Source organism: Mustela erminea, chromosome X (assembly GCF_009829155.1).
Source record: "Mustela erminea isolate mMusErm1 chromosome X, mMusErm1.Pri, whole genome shotgun sequence".
Taxonomy (NCBI): domain Eukaryota; kingdom Metazoa; phylum Chordata; class Mammalia; order Carnivora; family Mustelidae; genus Mustela; species Mustela erminea.
Genome location: NC_045635.1, coordinates 42,081,780 through 42,105,057, shown reverse-complemented (window position 1 = coordinate 42,105,057; position 23,278 = coordinate 42,081,780). Strand labels below are relative to the sequence as shown.

Genomic DNA, 23,278 nt, shown 5'->3' with positions numbered 1-23,278 from the left:
ACTAAAGGGATGTGACACTTCAGGAAACCAGAGCCATGTCAGTACAAGCAGCTGTCATGTTCAGGGTCAATACAAGGATAAAACCTTAAGGGTCAAGAAATAACCAGTAAATGGGGGCATCCAAGTGGCTCAGTCTGTTAAGCATCTGCCTTCAGCTCGGGTTGTGATCCTGGGGTCCCGGGATTGAGCCCTGGATCAGGATCCCTGCTCAGTGAGGAGTCTGCTTCTCCCTCTCCCACTCCCCCTGCTTGTGTTCCCTCTCTCACTGTCTCTCTCTTTCCTTGCCAAATAAATAAATAAAATCTTAAAAAAAGAAAGAAGCAGTAAACCCCATACCCTCCAAATTATTTTCCAGTATTTATTTATGTTGAAGTATAATTTAACATACAATGTTATATTAGTTTCAGGCGTACAACATATTGATTTGACAATTCTCTACCTTACGGAGTGCTCACCGGAAATAAGTGTAGTCACCATTTGTCCCCCGACGACATTATCACAGTATTATGGACGATATTCCCTATGCTGTACTTTCCTCTCCTGGACTTATTTATAACAAGCTCTTTGTACATCTCAATCTCCTTTCTCTATTTCACCCATCCTCCCACCCACCTCCCCCCAATACTTTGTTTTTTTTTCTCATCTGGGATTTTTGGCAAAGCTGGAGCAATCCAAAGATCTGCCTTTTTCCTTTTCAGGCTGGGAATTAATGATGTCCCTGACTGTATTCAGTTCTTTCCCTTTTGACCTTTGCATGTATGTATGTATGTATGTATGTATTATTTATTTAATTCACTTGAGAGAGCAGGAGTGCACAAGTAGGGGGAAGGGCAGAGGGAGAGGGAGAAGCCCATTCCCACTGAGCAGGGATCCTGGTGCAGAGCTTGGTCCGGAGCCCAGGGATCACGACCCGAGCCAAAGGCAGGTGCTTAACCAACTGAGCCACCAAGGCACCCCTCCGTTTTGCCCTTTATAAAAATGTCTATTTCGTTGTGTCATTTTTCCCCCTCTCACTACAAAAGAAGTGGCACCAAAAAACTCAGACTCTTAGGAATGTACAGTCTAAAAAGAGAAAATATCTCTAGATGTCCTATCATCACTCATTCCAGAAAACCAATTCTATGGTAAATTTAATTTCCATCGACACCCCTCTCTGTCCTTTCTTCTTTATATTTACATACACATAAAACCAGATTGTTCCTGTTGACCTTCCTTTGCTAAAATTTGCTCATAATATACAAACTGTTTTGCAACTCCGTGTTTTCTCTTTACATGGTAATATTGATGAAGGTAGTAGGAGTAATGATAATGATGATACAGAGGATAAGGAGGAGGATGGTATTAGTGGCAGAAACAGGAGCTAACATGGAAAGAGCCTGCACTGTGCCGGGCACTCTACAAAGTATTTTATTTTATTTTATTTTTAAAAAAGATTTTATTTATTTATTGAGCGAGAGAGAGCACGCGCAAGCGAGAGCGCATGGGCACACAAGCAGGTGAAGGGGCAGAGGGAGAGGGAGAAGCAGGCTTCCTGCTGAGCAGGGAGCCCAGCACAGGGTCTTGATCCCAGGACCCTGAGATCTGACCTGAGTCGAAGGCAGACGCTTACCTGAGTCACCCAGGCACCATTGTTTTTATTTTTCTCATCATGAGAAGCATACTCCATAATCCCCATCCCTACTTCCCCCATTCTCCCACTTCTCTTCCCTCTGGTGACCATTAGTTTGTTCCCTATTCTTAAGACTCTGTTTCTTGGTTTGGCTCTCCCTCTTTTTTTCCTTTGTTTGTTTGTTTTGTTTCTTAAATTCCACCTATGAATGAGATCACAGAGTATTTGTTTTTCTCTGACTGCCTTACTTCATTTAGCCTAATACTCCAGCTCTATGAATGAAAATACCCTTTCTAATCCTTTTGTCATGTTTTTAGTCCTTGCCATTTGGTAGTTAAAATATTTCTTTTGTTTGTGTTTATTTAGTTGGCAATGAGGTTGAGTGTCTTTTCATATTCTTTCCTTTGTTGGTGAATTGTTCTTTTACATACATGGCTCTTTTTCATGTGGGTTCTTTTTTTTTTTTTAAAGAGTATTTTTAAGTAATCTCTACACCGAAGGTGGGACTTGAACTCACAACCCTGAGATCAACCGTCTTGCTCTACCGACTGAGCCAGCCAGGTGTCCCTTTCCTACAGGTTCTTAAATCTTTTGTTGTTGTTGTTCTTATTATCTTTGTCTTATTTTTTTATGGAAATATTTTATTTATTTATTTATATGATGCAGAGAGAGAGAGAGAGAGGGAGGGAGAGGGAGAGACAGTGAGAGAGGGAACACAAGCATGGGGGAGAGGCAGAGGGAGAAGCAGGCTTCCCGCTGAGCAAGGAGCCTGATGTGGGACTTGATCCCAGGACCCTGGGATCATGATCTGAGCCGAAGGCAGATGCTTAACAACTGAGCCACCCAGGCACACCTTTTTATGGAGATATTATGGGAATATTATTTAGATAAGAATTTGGGGGTTGACATTTTGTTGAAGCATAGCATACAGAGAAAAGTTTATAATTTGTGCACTTCCATGAACTACAAATTGGAAACACCTGGGTAACCAGTACCTGAATCAAGAAACAGGAAGTGAGAAGTCACCCAGAAGCCTCCTTCACACCCCTTCCAATCACCATCCCCTGACTCCTGGGTAACAGCTGATTTCTCTAAGCATAGATTATTTTGCCTGTTCTTGAATGTCACATGGGTGGAATCATACGTTATTCTTTTATGTCTGGCTTCTTTTTTTTAAATAAAGATTTTATTTATTTATTTGACAGACAGAGATCACAAGTAGGTAGAGAGGCAGGCAGAGAGAGAGGGAGAAGCAGGCTCCCCGCTGAGCAGAGAGCCCAATTCAGGACTTGATCCCAGGACCCTGGGATCATGACCTGAACCGAAGGCAGAGGCTTTAACCCACTGAGCCACCCAGGCACCCTTATGTCTGGCTTCTTTCAGCTATAATGTTTTTGAGATTCATCCTTGTTGTTTTGTGTATCATTGGTTTCTCCCGTTACTGTGTACTGTTCTATTGTATAAATACATCACAGTTGTTTATCCATTCTACGGCTGGTGGATGTCCCCATTTTGGCTATTTCAAATAATGCTTCCATGGATGTCCCCATTTTGGCTATTTCAAATAATGCTTCCATGGATATTCTTGTACATGTTTTGATGTGTGTGCATTTCCATTGGATATGTACGTAGGAGTGGGATTGCTGGGTCCTTGGTTAGGTGCACAGTCAGCATTAATAGATTCAGCTGAAATGTTTTCCAAGGTGGCTGTACTCTTATGGTTTACTCTCACCAACAATACGTGAGAGTTCCAGTTGCTCCATACCCTTGCCAATTTTGGGGTCTTTAGTCTTAATTTTAGCCACTCTGTTGGTAGTTATATCTCATTATGGTTTAAATTTCTATTTCCCTGTTGAATAAAGATGTCGAGCACCCTTTTGAAATAAAATTATTTATTTATTTATAAGAGAGAGAGAACACAAGCAGGGAGAATGGCAGGGAGAGGGAGAGGCAGGCGCCCTACTGAGCAAGGAGCCCAATGTGGGGCTTGATCCCCCAGGACCCTGAGATCATGACCTGAACCAAAGGCAGACACTTAACTGACTGAGCTGCCCAGGCGCCCCTTGAGCACCCTTTCATAGGTTAACTAGTCAGTTGGATATCATCTTTTGTGAAGTATCTATTCACATCTTTTTCTAGTTTTTCTATGAGATTGCCTATATCTGTCATGATTTGTAAGAGTTCTTTATGGTTTCCATAGTGTAAAAGTCCTTCGCTAGAGATAGCTATTGCAAATATCTCAGAGAAAACTTTTTGGAAATTATTATTATTATTTTTTAAATATTTTATTTATTTATTTGACAGACAGAGATCACAAGTAGTCAGAGAGAGAAAGAGAGAGGAGGAAGCAGGCTCCCCGCCAAGCAGAGAGCCCGATGTGGGGCTCGATCCCAGGACACCAAGATCATGATCTGAGCCGAAGGCAGAGGCTTCAACCCACTGAGCCAACCAGGCGCCCCCTTTTTGGAAATTATTAAACACTAGCCTCTCTCTGAAGAATATTTCATTTATCTTAAAATATATAAAATATATCACCATTTATCTTAAAATATATCATCATTGAACTGATCAAGTAGAAGGATGCGATGACAGGGATCAGTGTCATTTGAGGATGTAGCTGTGGACCTCACCCAGGAGGAGTGGAATCATCTGGAATCTTCTCAGAGGACACTTTACAGAGCTGTGATGCTAGAGAGCTATAGCCATTTGGTCTCTGTGGGTGAGCATGGCTTCCCTGAGTAATTCACAGTGTGTCAAATAGGATAACTTTCGACCTCTGAAGTGTTTCAATACTTTGACCTCAAGTTCTAGGGATTCAAGATTCCTGATCCCTTTTAGGGGTACAAATACCTTTTAGGTGTTTGTATTTTCATCTCTTGTGTGAAATTTATACTTATTAAGATGTACCTTCCTAATTGCCTTGAGGCCATGAAACCCACACAGTTGTGCCTAAGTCATCTATCATTTCCATTACAGGGTATCCCGTTACCAAACCAGATGTGATCACCTGTTTGGAGAAGGGAGGACTTCAGATCATAGAGAAATTCCACGTTTGAGTTATACAGATAAATAAGAAACAGATGGAGATGATGAGTAAGACCCTGGTGGGTGAGTGAGGGCTGGATGTCCTTAGAAACTGAGAAATGTCTTCCTCAAGGATATACCTTTCTTTTTTCTTTTTTCACTAACTCCAAATTGTTACTCTTGTGAGTTGCTGTCTCATGGTAATCTTGGAATGGAGTGGTGAGGAACTAGACTGTGATCTATCTTGTCCTTCTGCTTATTTTCTTGGTCATGTCAGTTGTTTTTAGCCTTCCTTTTTATTTTAAGAGCAAGAGAGAGAGCAAGCGCACATGCACAGGTGTGCACATGAGCAGGTCAGAGCAGAGGGAGAGGGATGGAATCCCAGGTAGGCTCCATGCTCAGTGTGGAGCCGGGCATGGGGCTCGATCTCATGAACCTGAGATCATGACCTGAGTTGAAACCAAGAGTCCATTGCCCAACTGACTGAGCCACCTAGGTGTCCCATTTTCAGCCTTCCTGAAAGGCTCTTCTGTTTGAGTCCTCTTCCTCCGAATCCTAGATCTACTACCTTTCAGCAATCCCTTTTCCCTACTCATGGCTCTCTAAACATATTTTCACCTTCTCTCTTCCATTTTAAGGTATTTTTCTTAATCAAAGTCACTTGTATTTTTTTAAAAGATTTTATTTGTTTATTTGACAGACAGAGATCACAAGTAGGCAGAGGGAGAGGAGGAAGCAGGCTCCCCACTGAGCAGAGAGCCCGATACAGGGCTCAATCCCAGGACCCTGGGACCATGACCCAAGCCAAAGGCAGAGGCTTTAACCCACTGAGCCACCCAGGTGCCCCAAAGTCACTTGTATTTATCATTACTTTCTTGTTCCAGTTTCTGTTAGAGCAATTTGTGCTTTCTTTCCCTCAAGCTCAGAATATGAGACATATAATTTGAATTTCTTTCTGACTGGTATCTAGACCTAAAAGAAAATAAGTCAACCTTTCAGAGGTCTGCTTCTAACAAAAGGTAGATTCACAGGGAATGCTTTCTTCTTCTTTCTAGAAGTCTGGCAAGTTGACCAGCTGGAGAGGCACCAGAAAAACCAAAATAGACACTGGAGGCAAACTACGTCCATTAGAGAGAAAGATGTGACTAAGGAGTAAGGTCTTGAAAGAATAGATTTGTAAATCCACTTCCTCAAAGCACATGGGTGGTTTCTGCATTACACATACCCTATATACAGGACTCCTATGGCATAAGTTTTTTTTTTTAAAGATTTTTTTATTTAGGGACATCTGGGTGGCTCAGTCAGTTAAGTGTCTGCCTAGGGTTTGGGTCATGATCCCAGGATCTTGGGATCGAGTCCTACATCAGGTTCCTTGCTCAGCAGAGAGCCAGCCTGCTTCTCCCTTTGCCTGCCACTCCCCCTGCTTGTGCTCTCTCTCTCTGTCAAATAAATCATCTTTTTTCAAGGATTTTTTTTAAGGCTTTTAGGCTACCTGATAAGATTTTAGGAGATCTTTTTACTTAAATTCAGCAGAGTTCATTTTTGCTGCTTTTGCTGACAGAAATCAGTACCCAGAGTGATGGCACCCTTTATGGATCTCCAGGGAAATGTGAGATTGGGCCCTCCAGGCTGGCTGGGTCTGAAGGCAGGAGAAATCAAATTGGCATTAAGGAGGGGGGCTCGGTCATTCTCCCACTGGTGGATATCTGCTTTAATGATCATCTGTGCTTACCCTGGGTAAAGTAAACACTGAAAACAAGACTCTGGGTAGGTGAATAGCCACCCATAATCAAAAAGTACAAAAGGCATGAGGGACTGCTTCCTCACAGGTGTGGTTGCTTCTGATGGGGCCAGTACAGAGAGTGGCAAGTTTAAATTCCTAAATTCTCTGCCCAAGACACAGATCCAAATCCAGTCATTCTGTAAAAAAAAAGAAATTACTACCCTGTGCATCCATTGAATTCCCGGCCTAGATTCCCTCTTATTCGAAATTTACCATTACTTATGAAAGAGGGAGTGCGGGGCCAACTCTTAGAATAGGGAGATATGGGAGGGTGTGGGAGAATGTGAGCACTGAGTTTCCTGTGTAAGCTGAAACCAATCTTATTTTCCATGGAGAGACTGTATCTACCTTAATTAAAGACTCTGTAGTGACTGCTTTTTAAGGAAAGAGAATTTTCATAGCTCTACCCTTCCATCTCCAGACCGATAACTGCCTTGTGATACTCTAGGTGCTTTCCAAACATTCACTTAATTCTCCCAACAATCCCATGAAGTAGGTACTACCATTATCACCCTCATTTTGCCAATGAGGAAGCAGAGGCACAGAGAAGTTAAATGCCTTGCCTGATGCAACATAGCTCCTGAGTGGTAGAGATGGTATTTGAACCCAGGAGAAGCTATGCTCTTACCTTCACCCCAAACAATATGGTATCCCTGTTGAGAGCTTTGAATGTATGTGGGCAGTGATTAAATGGAGGGTACCTCCAAGCATTGGGAAAATGAAGAGAGTTAGTCATCAGAAGATGCTTGTCTAGTTTATAGATACCATTCTTTATTAAAACCACAGAAGAAAGAAAAGAAAGGAAAAGAAAAATCTCTTCTTCTGGGAAACCGAGTCACGAATTATTAATCTTCCTTGCGTCAGGTTTCACATGCATATTGCATCCCTTGAGCCATTCAGATAAATCATGGCCAGAACAGTGCCGGGTCCATGAATCCCTGGGAAATGAAAGGAGAGGAGGAGGGTGAAGCAGACAGGCTGATAGGGTGGCAGTGGCATTATCCCAGCTGCCCAGGATCCAAGCCACCCCTATGAACTTACCAAGCAGCCATACCATTCTGTGAGGACACCACCTGCCTGGCACACAAGATATCATCTAGAATATGGCGGTTGAGCAGGTCTAGGTGGGGAGGGGAGAGAGGGACATAGTGATCTGGTGCACTGGGGACAGGGTGACGGTGTATGGTGGGCTCAGGGGTTCTGGATTCCTTGGAGCCTGAATAACTTCAACCACTACGTCTACTGATTCTAGATGACCTTGATTCACTTGTCAGCTGGTTATGAGTGACCTCAACTGCCATGTTGGCTGGTTCTATAGAACCTTAACTCATACTGAGAGATCCTAGATGATCTGGACTGTCATCCTACCTGGTTATGAATATCCTCAGCCATCATACTGCCTGGTCCTAACAACCTCAAACTCTGTTGGCCAGTTCTGGATGACCTCAACTGTAATTTTGTGTGATTATGGATGATCTCAACTGCATAGGCAGCTGGTCTGACATCATCTTAACCTCCGTGCTGGCTGGTTGGGAAGCTACTCAGCTGCAAGGCTGGTCAGTCTTGGTGACTTCAAACACTATGTTATCAGGTCTTGGATAACCTCAGCTGCCACTTTGGTTACAAATGGCCTCAGTCTCCATGCTGGCTAGTTCCATTCAACCTCAGTCATCATGGTGCTTGGTTCTAGGTGATCCCAACTACTCAACAAGGATGACCTTCACTGCCATTCTGACTGGTTAATGATCTCCACTACCGTGCTGACCAGTCCTGGACCACCTCAGTTGACATTTTGACTCGTTATAAATAACTTCACCCTCCATGTTGACCATTCCAGGACTGCAACTTCCATTATAGCTGGTCCTGGACTATCTCAGCTTCTATGTTAGCTCAAAGTGAACAACCTTAGCCTTTATTTTAGTTAATCTTGAGAAACCTTACTATTCATGTTACTCTGTCCCCGGCAGCTTCAACCTCTGTGGTGGCTAGTTCTGGACAACCTCAACCTTCAACCTGGCCAATCCTGGGTAACCTCTTCTGTTTCTGTAGCAGGGCTTGGACAGCCTCAACCTCCATTTGGCCTGGCCCCCAATGGCCTTAGTCCCCATTTTGGTCTGTCTTGGACAACCCAAGTACCATTTTGGCCAGCCCCGAACAACAACCACTATTACATTTTGTCCTCAAAACCACCACACTCTTGTCTGGAAAGCTCTCTTCTTTCTGCACAGATATTCCTTATTTCTGTTCCTACAGCCAGATGTGCATTTCTTCCCTCAGGGCCTGAACCACCTCAACCCCAAATCAGGACAACCTCCCCCTTCCATTCCACATGGAGCTAAGTTTCCTGTTTTCTGAGTCCCCGAAACCTTCGGCCTCCATTCTCGGGGAGGTATAGGACTTCTGAGCGCTCTTGACCTGGACAAAATCTCCACGTAGTCGGTAAGTATACAGGAGGTGGTGTCTCTGACAGCCCAGGCAACTGTACTCCTTTCCCTATAATTTTTCTGCTTTTGTTACTAGAGAGTATGGCTCAGGCAACCTTGCCCTCTATGTGTTGGGCAGAGGAGCCACGCAAGGCTTCAGGGTGTCCCCAGCGCTGCCTCACCTCGACACTCTATGTGACAGAGGTTCTGGGTGCGTGTAAGGCCGTTGTTGCACCACCAGGCAGAATTCAGCTGGAAAATGCCGTACTCGCTGCTGCCGTCAGGATTGTGGTCCACGAAGGAGGTGTCAAAGCCACTCTCATAGTGTGCCATGCACAGCCCTGGGGCAGGGAGGGCGTAGATAGGAGGTAAGCATGAGTCCTAGGACTGGCTGGTGGTAGGAGAGGGGGAGGATATGGGGATGGTCGTCATCTCGATTGTGCGGGGGGTGATCTTGGTTTGCTGGTGGTGTAGACGTTGTTGATTCTGGTGAGAGACGAGGGATGGCAAGGGGTGTTGCCCCGTGATGACTCAGGGTAGTGACAGTGTTGATGGCAGAGGTGAGGGTGACGGTTGTGAAGGCAATGATGGTAAGGACATTAGAGCAAGTCAGGGGGTGGCCGAGAGGATCATACCCTGGCCTAGGGAGGTGATAAATGAGAAGGAGGGGCCTGGGTCTGAGTGTGGTGGGTAGCTCGGGGGGTGGTGGGACTTGGGGCACTGGAGTCTCACAGTCTCCAACGCTGTAGCCCCTGAAGCCATTGAGGCCTGCCTTCTCCAGCTTCACTGCGAGTTCACAGCGTTCATAGATCTTCGCATCCATGGTGGCAACCATCAGTGTGGCCAGAGTCACCACCACAGTGACCCAGGTCTGCATGATAACGCCTGTAGGCCCTCCTATCCAACTCTTTGCTCCAGACTCAGACGCTGCCCTGTTCAGAACTAGGAGCATTCTGGAACTCCGGGCCCTGTGAGCAAACACCATGTAGTAGATTCTGGAACCCAGAAGCCAGAGGGCTGGACACCCTCACTGTCTTTCCCAGTGCCATCTTTGTTAGAGACGGACACACAAGGGAAAAAATGATACTGACCTGTACATAAAGATGGGAGGGGGCAAAACCAGGGAGAAACGCTGAGATGTCAGAAAGAAAGGCAGGAAGAAAGGAGCTGGAGACACAGAGATAGGACTCAGGTCCTGGGCCTCACACTCAGCCCACATTCCTGCACTTTCCTTAACATGGTGCCACTCCACTGTTTTGAATCTTGCGCTACCACTTGGTTCCCTCCATTTCCCCTCACTCTGCCCCTCATCGCCTCCATTCCCCTCACTCTGCTCAGCAGTCAGCTCGGTTCACCACACTGCCTCCTACCACCTCGATTTCTCATGCTCTGCACAATATGGCCATCATTCCCTCGCCTTCCGCCCCTTGTTACCTCCATTTACCCATTCTTGGCACCTCGTTCACTTCACTTACTACACCCTAATTTCCAGGGATCTGGCCATGTTTGCCCCATTCGATCACACTGTGCCCTCCACTACATATTATACACGACACGTGTATAATCACGTGTATGATCACGACACGTGATGGAGATGTGCCCTCTACTGCTGTTCTGCCTCCATTCTTGTTCGAGCTTTTATTCCAACCCCCTCCACCCTGCCCCATTCACTTACACTGCCTCTTGTCCACTACCCTTCCTGCGTGCTGGGCCTCCTATGGCCACGGTTCCTTAACCCTCTCCTCTCATGGCCCCAGTTCTCTCACGTCGTATTCCTTCACCTCTGCTCACTCTCAGACTCTCATTTTCCAGGTTCCCCTCTGCTCCTTGACACCGCACGAAGCGACTCCCGTTCACGCTCATGTAGCCCAGCCTTCGGCTTGGTTCCCGGACTCCGGGCCTCATTCTCTCCCTCATTCACTCTCTTGCTGCCCCTTCTTCACCATTGTTCTCTCCAACACCACTCCCACATTTACCCCCATTTCCTGACACTAGCTCAGGTTACCTGCAGATTCTCCTTCTACCCTTGCTCAGCCCCATTCCTCACTTTCTCTTTGTTGACTCCATTAAGTCTGCCCCTTGTTCTTCGAAACGATCTCACTCATAGAAATTTCCAGTGTAACCCCTGTTCCTCCTGGAACCACTCCCATTCTGCACCTGATCTCATGTCTAGTTGTTTTCATTCTGCCCCATAGTACCTTCATCCAATCACACTCTGCCCTGAATTCACCACTTTTTGCTAACACTGGTCCCCATGTTTCCCCAGTTTATTCACTTGGGGCCATGTGACCTGTGACCTTTGTCTTTCCCTTTGGCTCACAGTCCCCACAGTCACTTGCCTTCTTCTCTTTGCTTCTATTCCCTCTCTCTCTGCCCAGCATTAGCTCCATTCATGCACATGTGGCATCTCCTTCACCTGGCTGATGGATGTTGGGATCTCTGGACATTCCTGGAGCCCCGCATCACCCCTGTCGGGTCCCAGTCCGCCCCTCATTCACTCTAGCCACTCCCCTTCTCCCTCAGAGTGTCACCACTCGAACTCAACCTGATTCACACATGCACGTTCTACCATGTATATGGCTTCAGTCCCTCTACTTCTGTCCCTTGTGCTCCCCATTCTTCCCTTTATGCCCCACATTACCTTCATTCCCTCCCATGTTCCACCTAAATTCACCTCTCTCACCCTTAACATGCCCCATAAACCATCATTTATTCACACTCTGGTCCTCCGTGCTCCAAACAATTTGCACTCTCCTGCTTTATCAACTCATACACATTCACCATGTGAATTGCTCCATTTACTCAGGCTGCTCCTACTTTCACTTTTGGTCACTTTAGCCCATGCCTCAATTTCCTATCACTTACTCAGTCTCACCCATAATCTCGATTCATTCAAAATCAAATGCGCAGGCATTCCCTCATGTGGCTCCACACTACCCCCTTTCATTCCACTCTACTCTTGCACCTCCCTCCCATCCCCCTCTGACTCTCCTTGCCACCATTCACTCCCAATCTCCCCTTCATTCACCATTATTCACCCCTGCCCCCAGCCAGTCCCATATGTCTCCCATTGAGTGACACTCACATTGGCCAAGACAGAACAGTCTGACAGGATTCATGTACCAGTGATGGCATGTACCACAAATACCAGTGGCTTCAAAAGAATGGAAGGGGGTTCCTCCCTTAGAAGCAGGTAGTTCAGGGCTAGCATGCCAGCTTCAAGGTCACCAGAGAACTGGCTCGTGAGCTGTTGCTCTGACAAACTCACCCACTACCTTATGGTTCCAAGTCACTGCTTGTAATTGGCCAAGCTTCTATAGTTTTGATGAAATGTATCTTGTGTTGTAAAGTAAGCTCTATACCCAATGTGGGGCTTGAACTCATGACCCTAAGATCAAGAGTCACATGCTCTACCAACTGGGCCAGCCACATACCCCTTGATGAAAAGTATCTTAAGAGCAATCGTGGTGACGACTCACTGGTGAGGTGGGGGAACTGTCGCTGGGAGTGTCACACTGTACAAACTCTGTGGTGGGACCAGCTGCTGTCAGCTTCCCATACTCCTTCAGCTAGCTACTTGCTGCTTAGACCGCTGTGTGAGGAGGTTGCTCCTGCAGGGACTGTTGGCAGAGGATGCCCAGCACAGAGTGAGAGTCCAGCTCCTCAGCACAGAAAAGCTGGCCTCACATAGGTTGTCAATGTGCCTTGTGAACCCTGGGACAGTTCTTGAGGGGTGTATCACTGGCTCAGGGACATTTCTGGAGCTGGCAATCTCTGTACCCCAATACCCACCAATCCTAAAGGATTCTTTCTATACACAGGTGTGTGTGTACAAGGTGGTGGGGGGATAATGTTTGTAAGATGGAAGAGGCCAGGCTGGGATGGGCCCTATAGTCTGGCCCTTCCTATTTCCCACTGACATATTTTGTACCCAAGAAGTACTGATCCTTCGGGGAGCAAGAGATAGGAACTAGTCTTCTGTTTTCTCTCTTTGCTTTGTCTGCCAAGAAGCTCCAACTAGATTTCTGGTTAAAAAAAAAAAAATTCCTTGTCTAGTTTTAATGGTTCTGGCATGAGGACCTGCAGATTCTTTCCAGAAGTTCTATGGGATAGCGAATAAACAAAAGAATATTATTGGGTAGAAGTTAAGGATCCAGCCTTGGAAAAGTGTGTGACTATGCGCATGTTACTTAGTCTCTCTGGGACTCAGTTTCCTCCTCTGACAAGTAGAGGCCATGGGACTGTTCACAGTGGGGACTGAGTGAGGCAGGTCATACCATGTGCTTCCCACAGTGTGTGGCACACACGAGATACTGAGCTAGGTCTGAGCCCCCATTATCACTTGCTGGGCCTGTTGGCAGAAGCCACAGTTTTCCCTGCTTTCGCCCTTGCCCTCTGTTGTCTGTTCTTCAAAGCAGCCTGCAGGTTATCTTTGAATTTTTTCCTTTTGATTAACAAAAGCTCAATACATATAGATGCCTAATTTTATTTAAATAATAATACTAAAACATGTAGCACTTGCTGTGTGCCAAGCATTGTTCTAAATCTTTACAATTATCAGTTCGTTTGTCATCGTCCCATTTTACAGATGAGGAAACAGCACAGAGAAGAGTTCTGCCCTAGTTACAAAGCTGGTGAATGGGGCTTTGAAACCAGGCTGTCTCCATCATGTTTGGTTGGTTCTGTCTTCTTCCTTGCTGTGTTCCAAATGTCTGGAATACTGTCTGTCATACAGGAGAAGCTCATGTTCTAGTGGTGCACGACTCGCAATAAACAAGAATTCGAGATTGCTTCTGATGGGTCTTTAAAAAAATCTTACCCCTTTCACGGCTCAGCATTCTGTCTAGAATGAAGCATGAGCTCTGTTCCTGGCAGAGGAGGCCCTACGGCATCTGCCCCCACTCCCTCCCTCCCACCTCCTACGCTCCGAACACACTGCCAGTTTCCATTCCTCCCAACACGCCAAATTGGTCCCACTTCCCGGCCAGGAGGCTCTTTTCTTCGGCTCTTTGTGTGGCCGGTTCCTTTTGGTCAGCAAAATTGTCACCTCCGACGAAAGGATTTTGTTCCTGCCCATCCAGAGAAAAGAACCCGTCAGCTGCTGCTTAACACATTGGCTTCACCAAGGGATGTGTGTGTCCTAGGTCGCCGTTTATGTATCCTTCAGCTTGTTTGTATGCTGTCCTTCAAAACTCCCGGCTTTAGCCACTGGATGGAGCCAGTGTGACCTTTCCCAACCTCCCGGCCTTTGTGTACGCTGGGCGATTCTGCCAAGCGTCCCGTCTTCCTGTTCAATTACACCTGTAAACCCGACGCTGCCCTTCGGGTTCAAGACACCAAATTCCCGCCTGCCAGAATTTTCCTCAGTTGGGCAGTTCCCTTCCCCATCATAAGGAAAATGGTTTTCGAAGCCTCAGGCATGACGGTCTCTGTATAACCAAGTAGACACCTGCTCTACACCACAGCCCTCGAGGTGTAGAGCCCCGGTGGGCGCGGCCATCTCAAAGCAGGGACCGCGCGGGCGCGGCCATCTTCCCTCCGCGCAGGCGCCGCGGCCCCGCCGCGTTCGCGTGGGGCTGGCGGGGGGGGGGCGGGAGGGGGCCCGGTGTTGACTATTGGCGGACGCGGGCTCAAAGCCCCCACTGAGCGTGCGCACATCCAACCGCTGCAACCCTGTAGGTTGCGGAGCCTGAGTTGGTCCTGAAGCGGAAGTGCTTCTTGGGGCCAGTTCTTGCACTGGTCTCCTCTGCAGTGAGCAGAAAATCTATTGTCGAGAGGGTGAGAGAGAGAGAGAGAAAGAGAGGGGTTGAGAGGGCGAGTGCTAGAGGTGATGGGCGGAGTGATGGGGAGTTCCGGGGGGAACGAAAGAAGGGGGATTTGGGGGGGTCATTGATGGTGGGACTTGTGGGGTTAGTGATGGGAGACCGAATGACGCTCTCTGGGCACGATGGTGGACAAAGTTATGGGACTAGTCAGGGTTGAGTGGGGCTTGTTAAACGTTGACTTTTACACATTTTCCAGCACAGTGACCTGCGCTAAGGGTTCATACGCACTCCTCAGGCCCCTCCTTAGGCGCCCCCCGCCTCTCCCCGTGCCCCTCTCCCCTTGCCCGCGCCCCAGGGTAGGGGCCTGATGTGAATGCTACAGCCGAAGTGAATCTGCACCCGAACGCTTCCTTCTGGCTCCTGGGCAAGCCGGCCCCAGTGAGGTGAGGAGAAGGAAGAGGCACCTCAGAGGACTCATCTCCCGAGCTGAGAGCTTGGGGCTTGGGAGGGGGGTGGGCGAGGCCTGGTGCTGCAGGGTCTGGGAGGGGATCATCAGGCTTAAAACGTCAGGAGGCCGATAGTTTTCCAAAAGTTCAGTTTTCTTGGCGTTTAACAAATACTAGCACATTTGAATTACAGATTAATTAAAAATAGTGGGAAAGAAAATCAAAAGGAATTCATTTTATCCCCCTACGTCTATACGTCCATTCTTAGACAGTTTTAGTGTTTTAGGGTTCTGGGTTTTTAAACATTTCACATATAGTTTGAGGTGGGTTCCTGCGGTTTTATAACCTACCTTTTTTTTTTTTCATTTAGAAGTTGACTGTGATTCAGCTTAATTTATTCTGTGATGTGTTAAAAACTTTCATTTAGGTATGTGTACAGAAAAGTACACAGATGCTAAAGCATACAACAGTCTTTTGAATAGCTATGTAGCATTTCACCCCTTGTATCTCCTTATTAATCTTCTTATTTTGAGTCATACAGGATTAACTTTGGCATTCATAAAGTCGACGCTGAGATGAAGGTACTTACAGAGGAATTGTGATGCATTAGAGTACATTATTTCATTAAGGAAAATGCCTGGAAATACTATTTCTGGGTCAGTACACAAGTGTATACAGAAAAAACCCTTTTGTGTTAGATGCTCATGTTTGGAAAAGAATCAAGAATACACAGGTGGTTGTTAAAAACCACACGGTTGCCCACATTTCCACAGAGTGGCCTCATGCCCAGCTTATGGGAGGGAATTCTTGGGCAGATAATTCTAGGCAGATAGTCCCGATGGATTCTCTCATACTCTGTATACTTCTCCATTCTTCCAGCTCAGCCTTCGCACATCTCTGCCTTTTCCCAAGAAGAACAGAAAATGGCCAAACCCCAGGTAAGTATGTGGTCTGTTCCTTTTTTTTTTTTTTTACCATGGATGTGATGAGCTTGGAGGAATTCCTGACATAAAATAGGAAATTATTTGTAAATAAGCATTGGGATCAGGAAAAACGAGAAACAGAAGCAAGGCCAAGTTAGAGTGTAGACATGTGGAGGACTTAGGGTGTGACTGGTACTAACATTGACTTACAGATGTCTCTTTGAGCCTCTGGCTGCCAGAGGGAAACTTAATTAGGATGCTGGCTCACCTTGCTCATCAGGAGAGCACACCAAGTCCTCAGGGAAGTGGAGGTTTCCTGTAATTGCCTTCCATGGCATTTCTTTTCAGAGTCTTCCTGTGGATGGCGGAATTGTCTTTAAGCACAGCCTAGTGATAAATGCAGTCCCTGGTTTCCTGCTGATATTTCTTACAGCATTCCTCAGTGAGCTGGCGACATAACGTCAAGGTGTAATTTGGGAACGAAATGTCTTAGGGAAATGGCTTTTCTTGAAATCATTTTCCTGAAGTAAGTTTATCAGTCAGACTTTGGATTCTCATTTGGCCAAGAGACAGAGTCTTGCAGATGTGCTTATAGCCAACCATCTTTTTTCTTTCAGTAAAAAAAAAATATTAAGTTAGTGCGTAGGAATATTGAATTTGTTGTCACTGTCCAGTACAGTAAATATGAACCCATTTGGCATTGTTAATGTCAGTGCTGAGGTGAAGGTATTTCATGAATACAGATGGGTGTAACTAATCTATGGGATAGAGAATAGTTTCATCAGGCAAAAAAATGCCTTATGCTACTCCTTTATGGTTCTTTTCCTTCCCCACTTGTAACCTCAGACAACCACAGATCTGTTCTGCATCACTACAGTTTTTATCTTTTCCAGGATGTCATATAAAAGGAGTCATATGTATGTAACCTTTTTTTAAAAAAATTAAATGTTCATTGGAGATAATCGATTGATGTGCAGTTATAAAAATATAGAGACATCCCATGTATCCTTTACCTGTTTCCCCCAATAGTACATCTTACAAAGCTATAGTAGAATGTCATGACCAGGATGTTGACTTTGCTGTGGTTAAGACAAGCCCCGGCACCGCAGGGACCTCTTACGTTGCCCTTTTATAGCCAAATCCATCCCTTTTCTCTAATCCTCCCATTCTTAGCCTTCTAGGAATTACCACTCTCCATTTCTCAAATTTTGTTGTTTCAAGGATGAGATAAAAATCAAATCCTGGGGGCGCCTGGGTGGCTCAGTGGGTTAAGCCGCTGCCTTCGGCTCAGGTCATGATCTCGGGGTCCTGGGATCGAGTCCCGCATCAGGCTCTCTGCTCAGCAGGGAGCCTGCTTCCTCTCTCTCTGCCTGCCTCTCTGCCTACTTGTGATCTCTCTCTGTCAAATAAATAAATAAAAATCTTTAAAAAAAAAAAATCAAATCCTGGGTGGCTCAGTGGGTTAAAGCCTCTGCCTTCGATCCCAGGGTCCTGGGATCAAGCTCCATGTCTGGCTCTCTGCTCAGCAGGGAGCCTGCTTCCTCTCTCAGTGCCTGCCTCTCTGCCTACTTGTGATCTCTGTCTGTCAAATAAATAAATAAAATCTTTAAAAAAATCAAATCCTACAGTATGTGACCTTTTGACATTGAGGATATTTTTACTCAGCATAATTCCCTGGAGATTCAGACAAGCTGTGTTAGGTCTTTTTTTTTTTGCTGGGTGGTATTCCATGATATTGATGCACCACTGCTTGTCTGTCCCTTCTTCTGTTGAAAGACATTGGAATTATTTCCAGTTTTTGACAGTTACAAGTAACACTACTTTAAACCTTCGTACACGGGTTTTTGTGTGAACATCGGTTTTCATTTCTCTAGAATAAATATTGGATTGCTGGGTCACATGATAAGTGTATGTTTAACTTTTTAAGACACTGCCAGATTGTTTTCCAGAATGGTTGAATCATTTTTCATTTCCCCCAGCAATGTATAAGAATTCCAGTTGCTACGTTTTTGCCAGCGCTTGGTATTGTCAGTATTTTTAATTTTAGTCATTCTGGCGATATAGTTGGTATCTCATCATGGCTTTAATTTGGGTTTCACTAATAGCCAATTATGTTCAAGGTCTTTAGATACGCTTATTTACTTTTTGTGTATCCTCTTTGATGAAGTGTTCAGTCTGCTCTTCTGCCCATTTAAAATTAGATTGTTTTCTCACTACTGAGCTTTGAGAGTTCTTTATGTATTCTGTGTGCAAGTCCTTTGCTGGATACATAGTTTGTGTGGTTTGCCTTTTTATTCTCTAAACAGAGTGTTCACAGAGCAAGAATTTTTAATTTTGAAAATGGCCTGTGTATGAATTATTTCCTTTATGGATGGTGATTTTGGTGTCATGGTTAAGAACTCTTTGCTGGATCCTCAAGTCGTGAAGATTTTTTTTTGATTCTGTAAGTTTCATAGTTTTAGCTTTTACATTTAGACCTGTGATCTCTTTTGCATTAATTTTTATATAAGGGGTGAGAAGTAGGTTGAGGGTTATTATTTTGCATATGGAATTCCATTTGTTCCAACCCCATTTGTCCAAAGGATCATTTTTCTCTTTTGAATTGCTTTTGCAGGTTCGTCATAAATCAGTCGGCCATATTTGTGGATCTATTTCTGGACTCTACTCTGTTCTGTTGATCTATGTATCTAATCCTCTGCCAGTCCCACACTTTTTTTTACACTTTTATTTAAATTCCAGTTAGTTAGCATACAGCTGTTTCCATAATTTGGCTATCATAGATAATGCTGCTATAAACACTGGGGTCTGTATGCCTTTGAATTAGTACTTTTGTATTCTTTGGCTAAATACCTAGCAGTGTGATTGCTGGGTTGTAGCGTAGCTCTATTTTTAACTTTTTGAGGAATCTCCATACTGTTTCCAGGGTGACTGCACCAGTTTGCATCCCCACCAACAGTACAAGAGGGTTCCCCTTTCTCCACATCTTCCACAACATCTGTTGTTGCTTATGTTGTTGATTTTACCCCTTCAGACAGGTGTGATGTGATAACTCATTGTAGTTTGGATTTGCATTTTGCTGATGGTGAGTGATGTTGAGCATCTTCTCATGTGTCTTTTGGCCATCTGGATGTCTTCTTTGGAGAAATGTCTATTCATGTCTTCTGCCCATTTTTAACTTTTTAAAAAGATTTATTTATTTTCATGCTTTACAGGTGTTTTATTTCCTAAAGCTGATGTCACTGCAAGCTGCTTTTCCATTTTAAGTAAAACACTCAAATTGTTGATAGGTTTTGCTGGCGGCATGGGGTTTGTAGTGACCCCTGCACATTGTTTAAAAATTGGATCATACTGCACTGGGATACTCAGGTCCCTTCAGGAATCTTTTCTTAAATTACTTACTTCAGTTAGTCACTGGTATTCTGGGGAAAAAAATTGGAAAGTTTCTGTTTGCATTTTATTGTAGTTTATAATAAATCAAATTATTTTTTATTAGTTTCTGTGGAAGAATTTAGTGATTCATGGGTTGCGTACAATACCCAGTGCTCATTCCATCAAGTGCCTTCCTTCATGCCCATCACCCAGTTGCACCGTCCCCTACCCGCCTCCCCTCCAGCAACCCTCAAGTTTGTTTCCTAGAGTTTAGCGCCCCTTATGGTTTGCCTTCCCCTCAATTTTCATCTTGTTTTATTTTTCCTTCCCTTCCCCTATGTTCATCTGTTTCGTTTCTTAAATTCCAAATATGATGAAGTCATATGGTATCTGTCTTTCTCTGACTGACTTATTTTGCTTAGAATAATACGTTCCATCCACGTCTTTGCAAGTGGCAAGATTTTATTCTTTTTGGTGGCTGAGTAATATTCCACTATATATGTGTGTGTGTGTGTGTGTGTGTGTGTGTGTGTGTGTGTGTATAAAATATCTGTTCATGTCTTCTGTCTGTTTTTTTATTTGAGAGAGAGAGAGCATGCACAGTGCAGAGGGGGAGAGGGAGAGAATCCCACTCAGTCTCTGTGCTGAGCTTGGAGTCCGACGTGGGGCTTGATCTCATGACCCTGGAATCACAAACGGAGCCAAAACCAAGAGTCAGACTGTTGACAAACTGTGCCATTCAGGCATTCCTTCCATCCATTTTTTTAATTGCATTATTTGTTTTGGGGGTGTTGAGTTTTATAAGTTCCTTAGATGTTTTGGATACTAACCCTTTTTGAGATATGTCATTTGCAAATATCTTCTCCTGTTCTGTAGGTTGCTTTTTTAGTTTTGTTGGTTGTTTCCTTCACTGTGTAGAAGACTTTTGTTTTGATTTAGTCCCGATAGTTTACTTCTGCTTTTGTCTTCCTTGCCTCAGGAGACAGATCTAGAAAGAAGATGCTTCTACCCATGGCAAGAAGTTACTGCTGGTGTTCTCTTCCACAGTTTTTATGGTTTCATATCTCACATTTAGGTCTTTCATCCATTTTTAATTTATTTTTCTGTGTGGTGTAAGTAAGTGATCCAGTTTTTTTCTTTTTTTTTTCTTGAATGTTTTCATTCAAAAAATGTCCGTTTTTCCATTCACCATTTCCATTCACCATTCAAAACTGTCCGGTTTTCCCAACACCATTTGTTGAAGAGACACTCTTTTTCCCACTGGGTATTCTTCCTGCTTTGTCCAGGATTAATTGACCGGTAGTTGTGGATACATTTTGGGGGTTTCTTGTCTGTTCTGTTGACCTATGTGTCTATTTTTGTGCCAGTATCGTGCTGTTTTAATTAGTACAGCCTTGTAATATAACTTGCAATCTGGAATTGTGATGCCTCCAGTTTTGCTTTTCTTTTTCAGGGTTGCTTTGGCTATTTGGGGTCTTCTGTGGCTCCACAGACATTTTTGGATTGTTTGTTCTAGCTCTGTGAAACATGCTGGTGGTATTTTGATAGGGATTGCTTTATTTTTATTTTATTTTATTTATTTTATTTTATTTATTTACTTGACAGACAGAGATCACAAGTAGGCAGAGAGGCAGGCAGAGAGAGAGAGGAGGAAGCAGGCTCCCCGCTGAGCAGAGAGCCCGATGTGGGACTCGATCCCAGGACCCCAGGATCATGACCTGAGCCGAAGGCAGAGGCTTTAACCCACTGAGCCACCCAGGCGCCCCAGGGATTGCTTTAAATGTCCAGATTGAGCTTTGAGTAGTATAGACATTTTAACAATATTTTCTTTTCCAATCCATGAGCACAGAATGTCTTTGCATTTCTTTTTTTTTAAGATTTTATTTAAATTATTTTGAGAGACAGAGAGAGGTGGGGAGAGAATGGGGGGAGAGGGGGAGGGAGAGAGAGAATCTCAAGCAGACTCCATGCTGAGCGTGAAGGCTGAATGGGGGCTTGATCTTACCACCATCGATATCATGACCTGAGCTGAAATCAAGAGTCCAGTGCCTAGCTGACTGAGCCACCCAGGTACCCATCTTTCCATTTCTTTGTGTCATCATCAATTTCTTTTATCAGTGTTTTAGTTTTCAGAGTACAGGTCTTTTATCTCCTTAGCTAGGTTTGTTCCTAGGTATTTTACTGATTTGGGTGCCATTGTAAATGGGATTGGTTTCCTTTTTAAAAAAAATTATTTGAGAGAGAGAGAGAGAATGCAGGAGAGCAGAAGCAGTGGAGACGGAGAAGCAGGCTGCCCGTGGAGCAGCGAGCCTGATGTGGGGCTCAATCCCAGCACCCTGGCATCATGAGCTGAGCTGAAGGCATATGCTTAACTGACTGAGCCACCCAGGTACCCCTGGAATTGATTCCTTAATTTTTCTTTCTGCTGCTTCATTATTGGTAAATAGAAATGCAGCAGATTTCTGTACATTGCTTTTGTATCCTGTGACTTTACTGAATTTGTGTATCAGTTCTAGCAGTTTTTTGGTGGAGTCTTTTGGGTTTTCTATGTATAGTACCATGTCATCTGCAAGTAGTGAGATTTTTAGTTTTTCCTTGCCTATTTGGATAATTTTTGTTCTCTGATTACAATGACTAGGACTTCCAGTACTCAGGTAAATAAAAGTGGTGAGACTGGATATCCCTGTCTTGTTCCTGACTGAAGAAGAGGAGCTCTCAGTTTTTCCTCATTGAGTATGATGCTAGCTGTGGGTTTTTCATATATGGCCTTTATTATGTTGAAGTATGTTTCCTCTAAATCTACCTTGTTGAGAGTTTTTATCATGAGTGGATGTTGTACTTTGTCAGATGCTTTTTCTGCATCTATTGCAATGATCATATGGTTCTTATCCTTTCTTTTATTAATGTGATATATCACATTGATTGATTTGTGGATTTCAAACCACACTTGCATCCCAGGAATAAATCCCACTTGATCGTAGTGAATGATTTTCTTAATGTATTGTTGGATTTGGTTTGCTGATATTTTATTGAGAATTTTTGCATCCATGTTCATCAGGGATATTGGCCTGTGGTTCTCTTTTTCAGTAGTTTTTTTTTTTTTATCTGGTTTTGCTATCAGGGTAATGCTGCCTTCATAGAATGAATGTGGAGGTTTTCCTTCCTTTTCTATTTTTTGCAATAGTTTGAGAAGAATAGGTATTAACTCTTTAAATATTTGGTAGAATTTGCCTGTGAAGCCATCTTGCTCTGGACTTCCTAGTATATGTGCTGCCAAAGTGAGCACTCTGGACTTTTGTTCGTTGGGAGTTTTTGGATTACTGGTTCAATTTCCCTGCTGGGTTATGGGTCTGTTCAGGTTTTCTATTTCTTTGTGTTTCAGTTTTGGTAGTTTTATATGTGTGTAGGATTTTATCCATTTCTTCTAAGTTGTCCCAATTTGTTGGCAGATAGTTTTTCATAATATTCTCTTATAATTATATTTCTGTGGTGTTAGTTGTGATCTCTCCTCTTTGATTTGTGATTTTATCTATTTGGGTCCTCTTTTATTTTTGGTAAGTCTGGCTAGAGGTTTATCAATTTTATTAATTTTTAAAAAGATTTTATTTAAGAGAGAGAGAGCACGCAAGCATGAGCAGGGGGAGGGGCAGTCGGAAAGGGAGAAGCAGAAGGCAGACGCTTATCCCACTAAGACCCCACCAGGCGCCCATCCCTAAATTTTAATTTTTTTGAAAAACCAGCTCATGATTTCATTGATTTGTTCTGTTGTTTTTTAAAATTTCAGTATCATTTATTTCTCCTCTAATCTTTATTATTTCCTTCTTTCTGCTGGCTTTGGGCTTCATTTGTTGTTTTTTACCTAGTTCCTTTAGTTGTAATGTTAGGTTGTTAGCTGAGATTTTTTTCTTGCTTCTTGAGGTAGGCCTATATTGGTAT

General features: G+C 44.1%; 2 protein-coding genes across 18 annotated transcripts in view; one reads left to right on the top strand and one right to left on the bottom strand.

Moving 5' to 3' along the window:
• The window catches only part of ZNF182 (zinc finger protein 182), a 48,302-nt gene that overhangs the window by 2,086 nt on the left and 22,938 nt on the right, over positions 1-23,278 (top strand). For 5 of the 16 annotated variants that reach the window (XM_032330544.1, XM_032330537.1, XM_032330532.1 and 2 more), the window contains exons 3-6: positions 8,694-8,855; positions 13,428-14,617; positions 14,861-15,706; positions 15,930-15,988. In XM_032330544.1, the coding sequence (XP_032186435.1) occupies positions 15,974-15,988 (15 nt within the window). In that variant the 5' untranslated portion in view covers positions 8,694-8,855; positions 13,428-14,617; positions 14,861-15,706; positions 15,930-15,973. The other 11 variants (XM_032330535.1, XM_032330528.1, XM_032330534.1 and 8 more) reach the window with 10 other exon arrangements.
• Positions 7,166-9,799, bottom strand: LOC116582796 (sperm acrosome-associated protein 5-like). 2 transcript variants are annotated; one of them, XM_032330548.1, is made up of 4 exons: positions 9,572-9,799; positions 9,022-9,180; positions 7,458-7,536; positions 7,166-7,354 (listed from the first exon to the last, which is right to left on the bottom strand). In XM_032330548.1, exons 1-4 carry the CDS (start codon positions 9,789-9,791, stop codon positions 7,252-7,254), a joined length of 561 nt encoding a protein of 186 aa, XP_032186439.1. In that variant the 5' UTR covers positions 9,792-9,799; the 3' UTR covers positions 7,166-7,251. The 2 variants fall into 2 exon arrangements, with proteins under 2 accessions (XP_032186439.1, XP_032186440.1); XM_032330549.1 differs by having other exon boundaries at positions 7,257-7,354; positions 7,471-7,536; positions 9,572-9,776.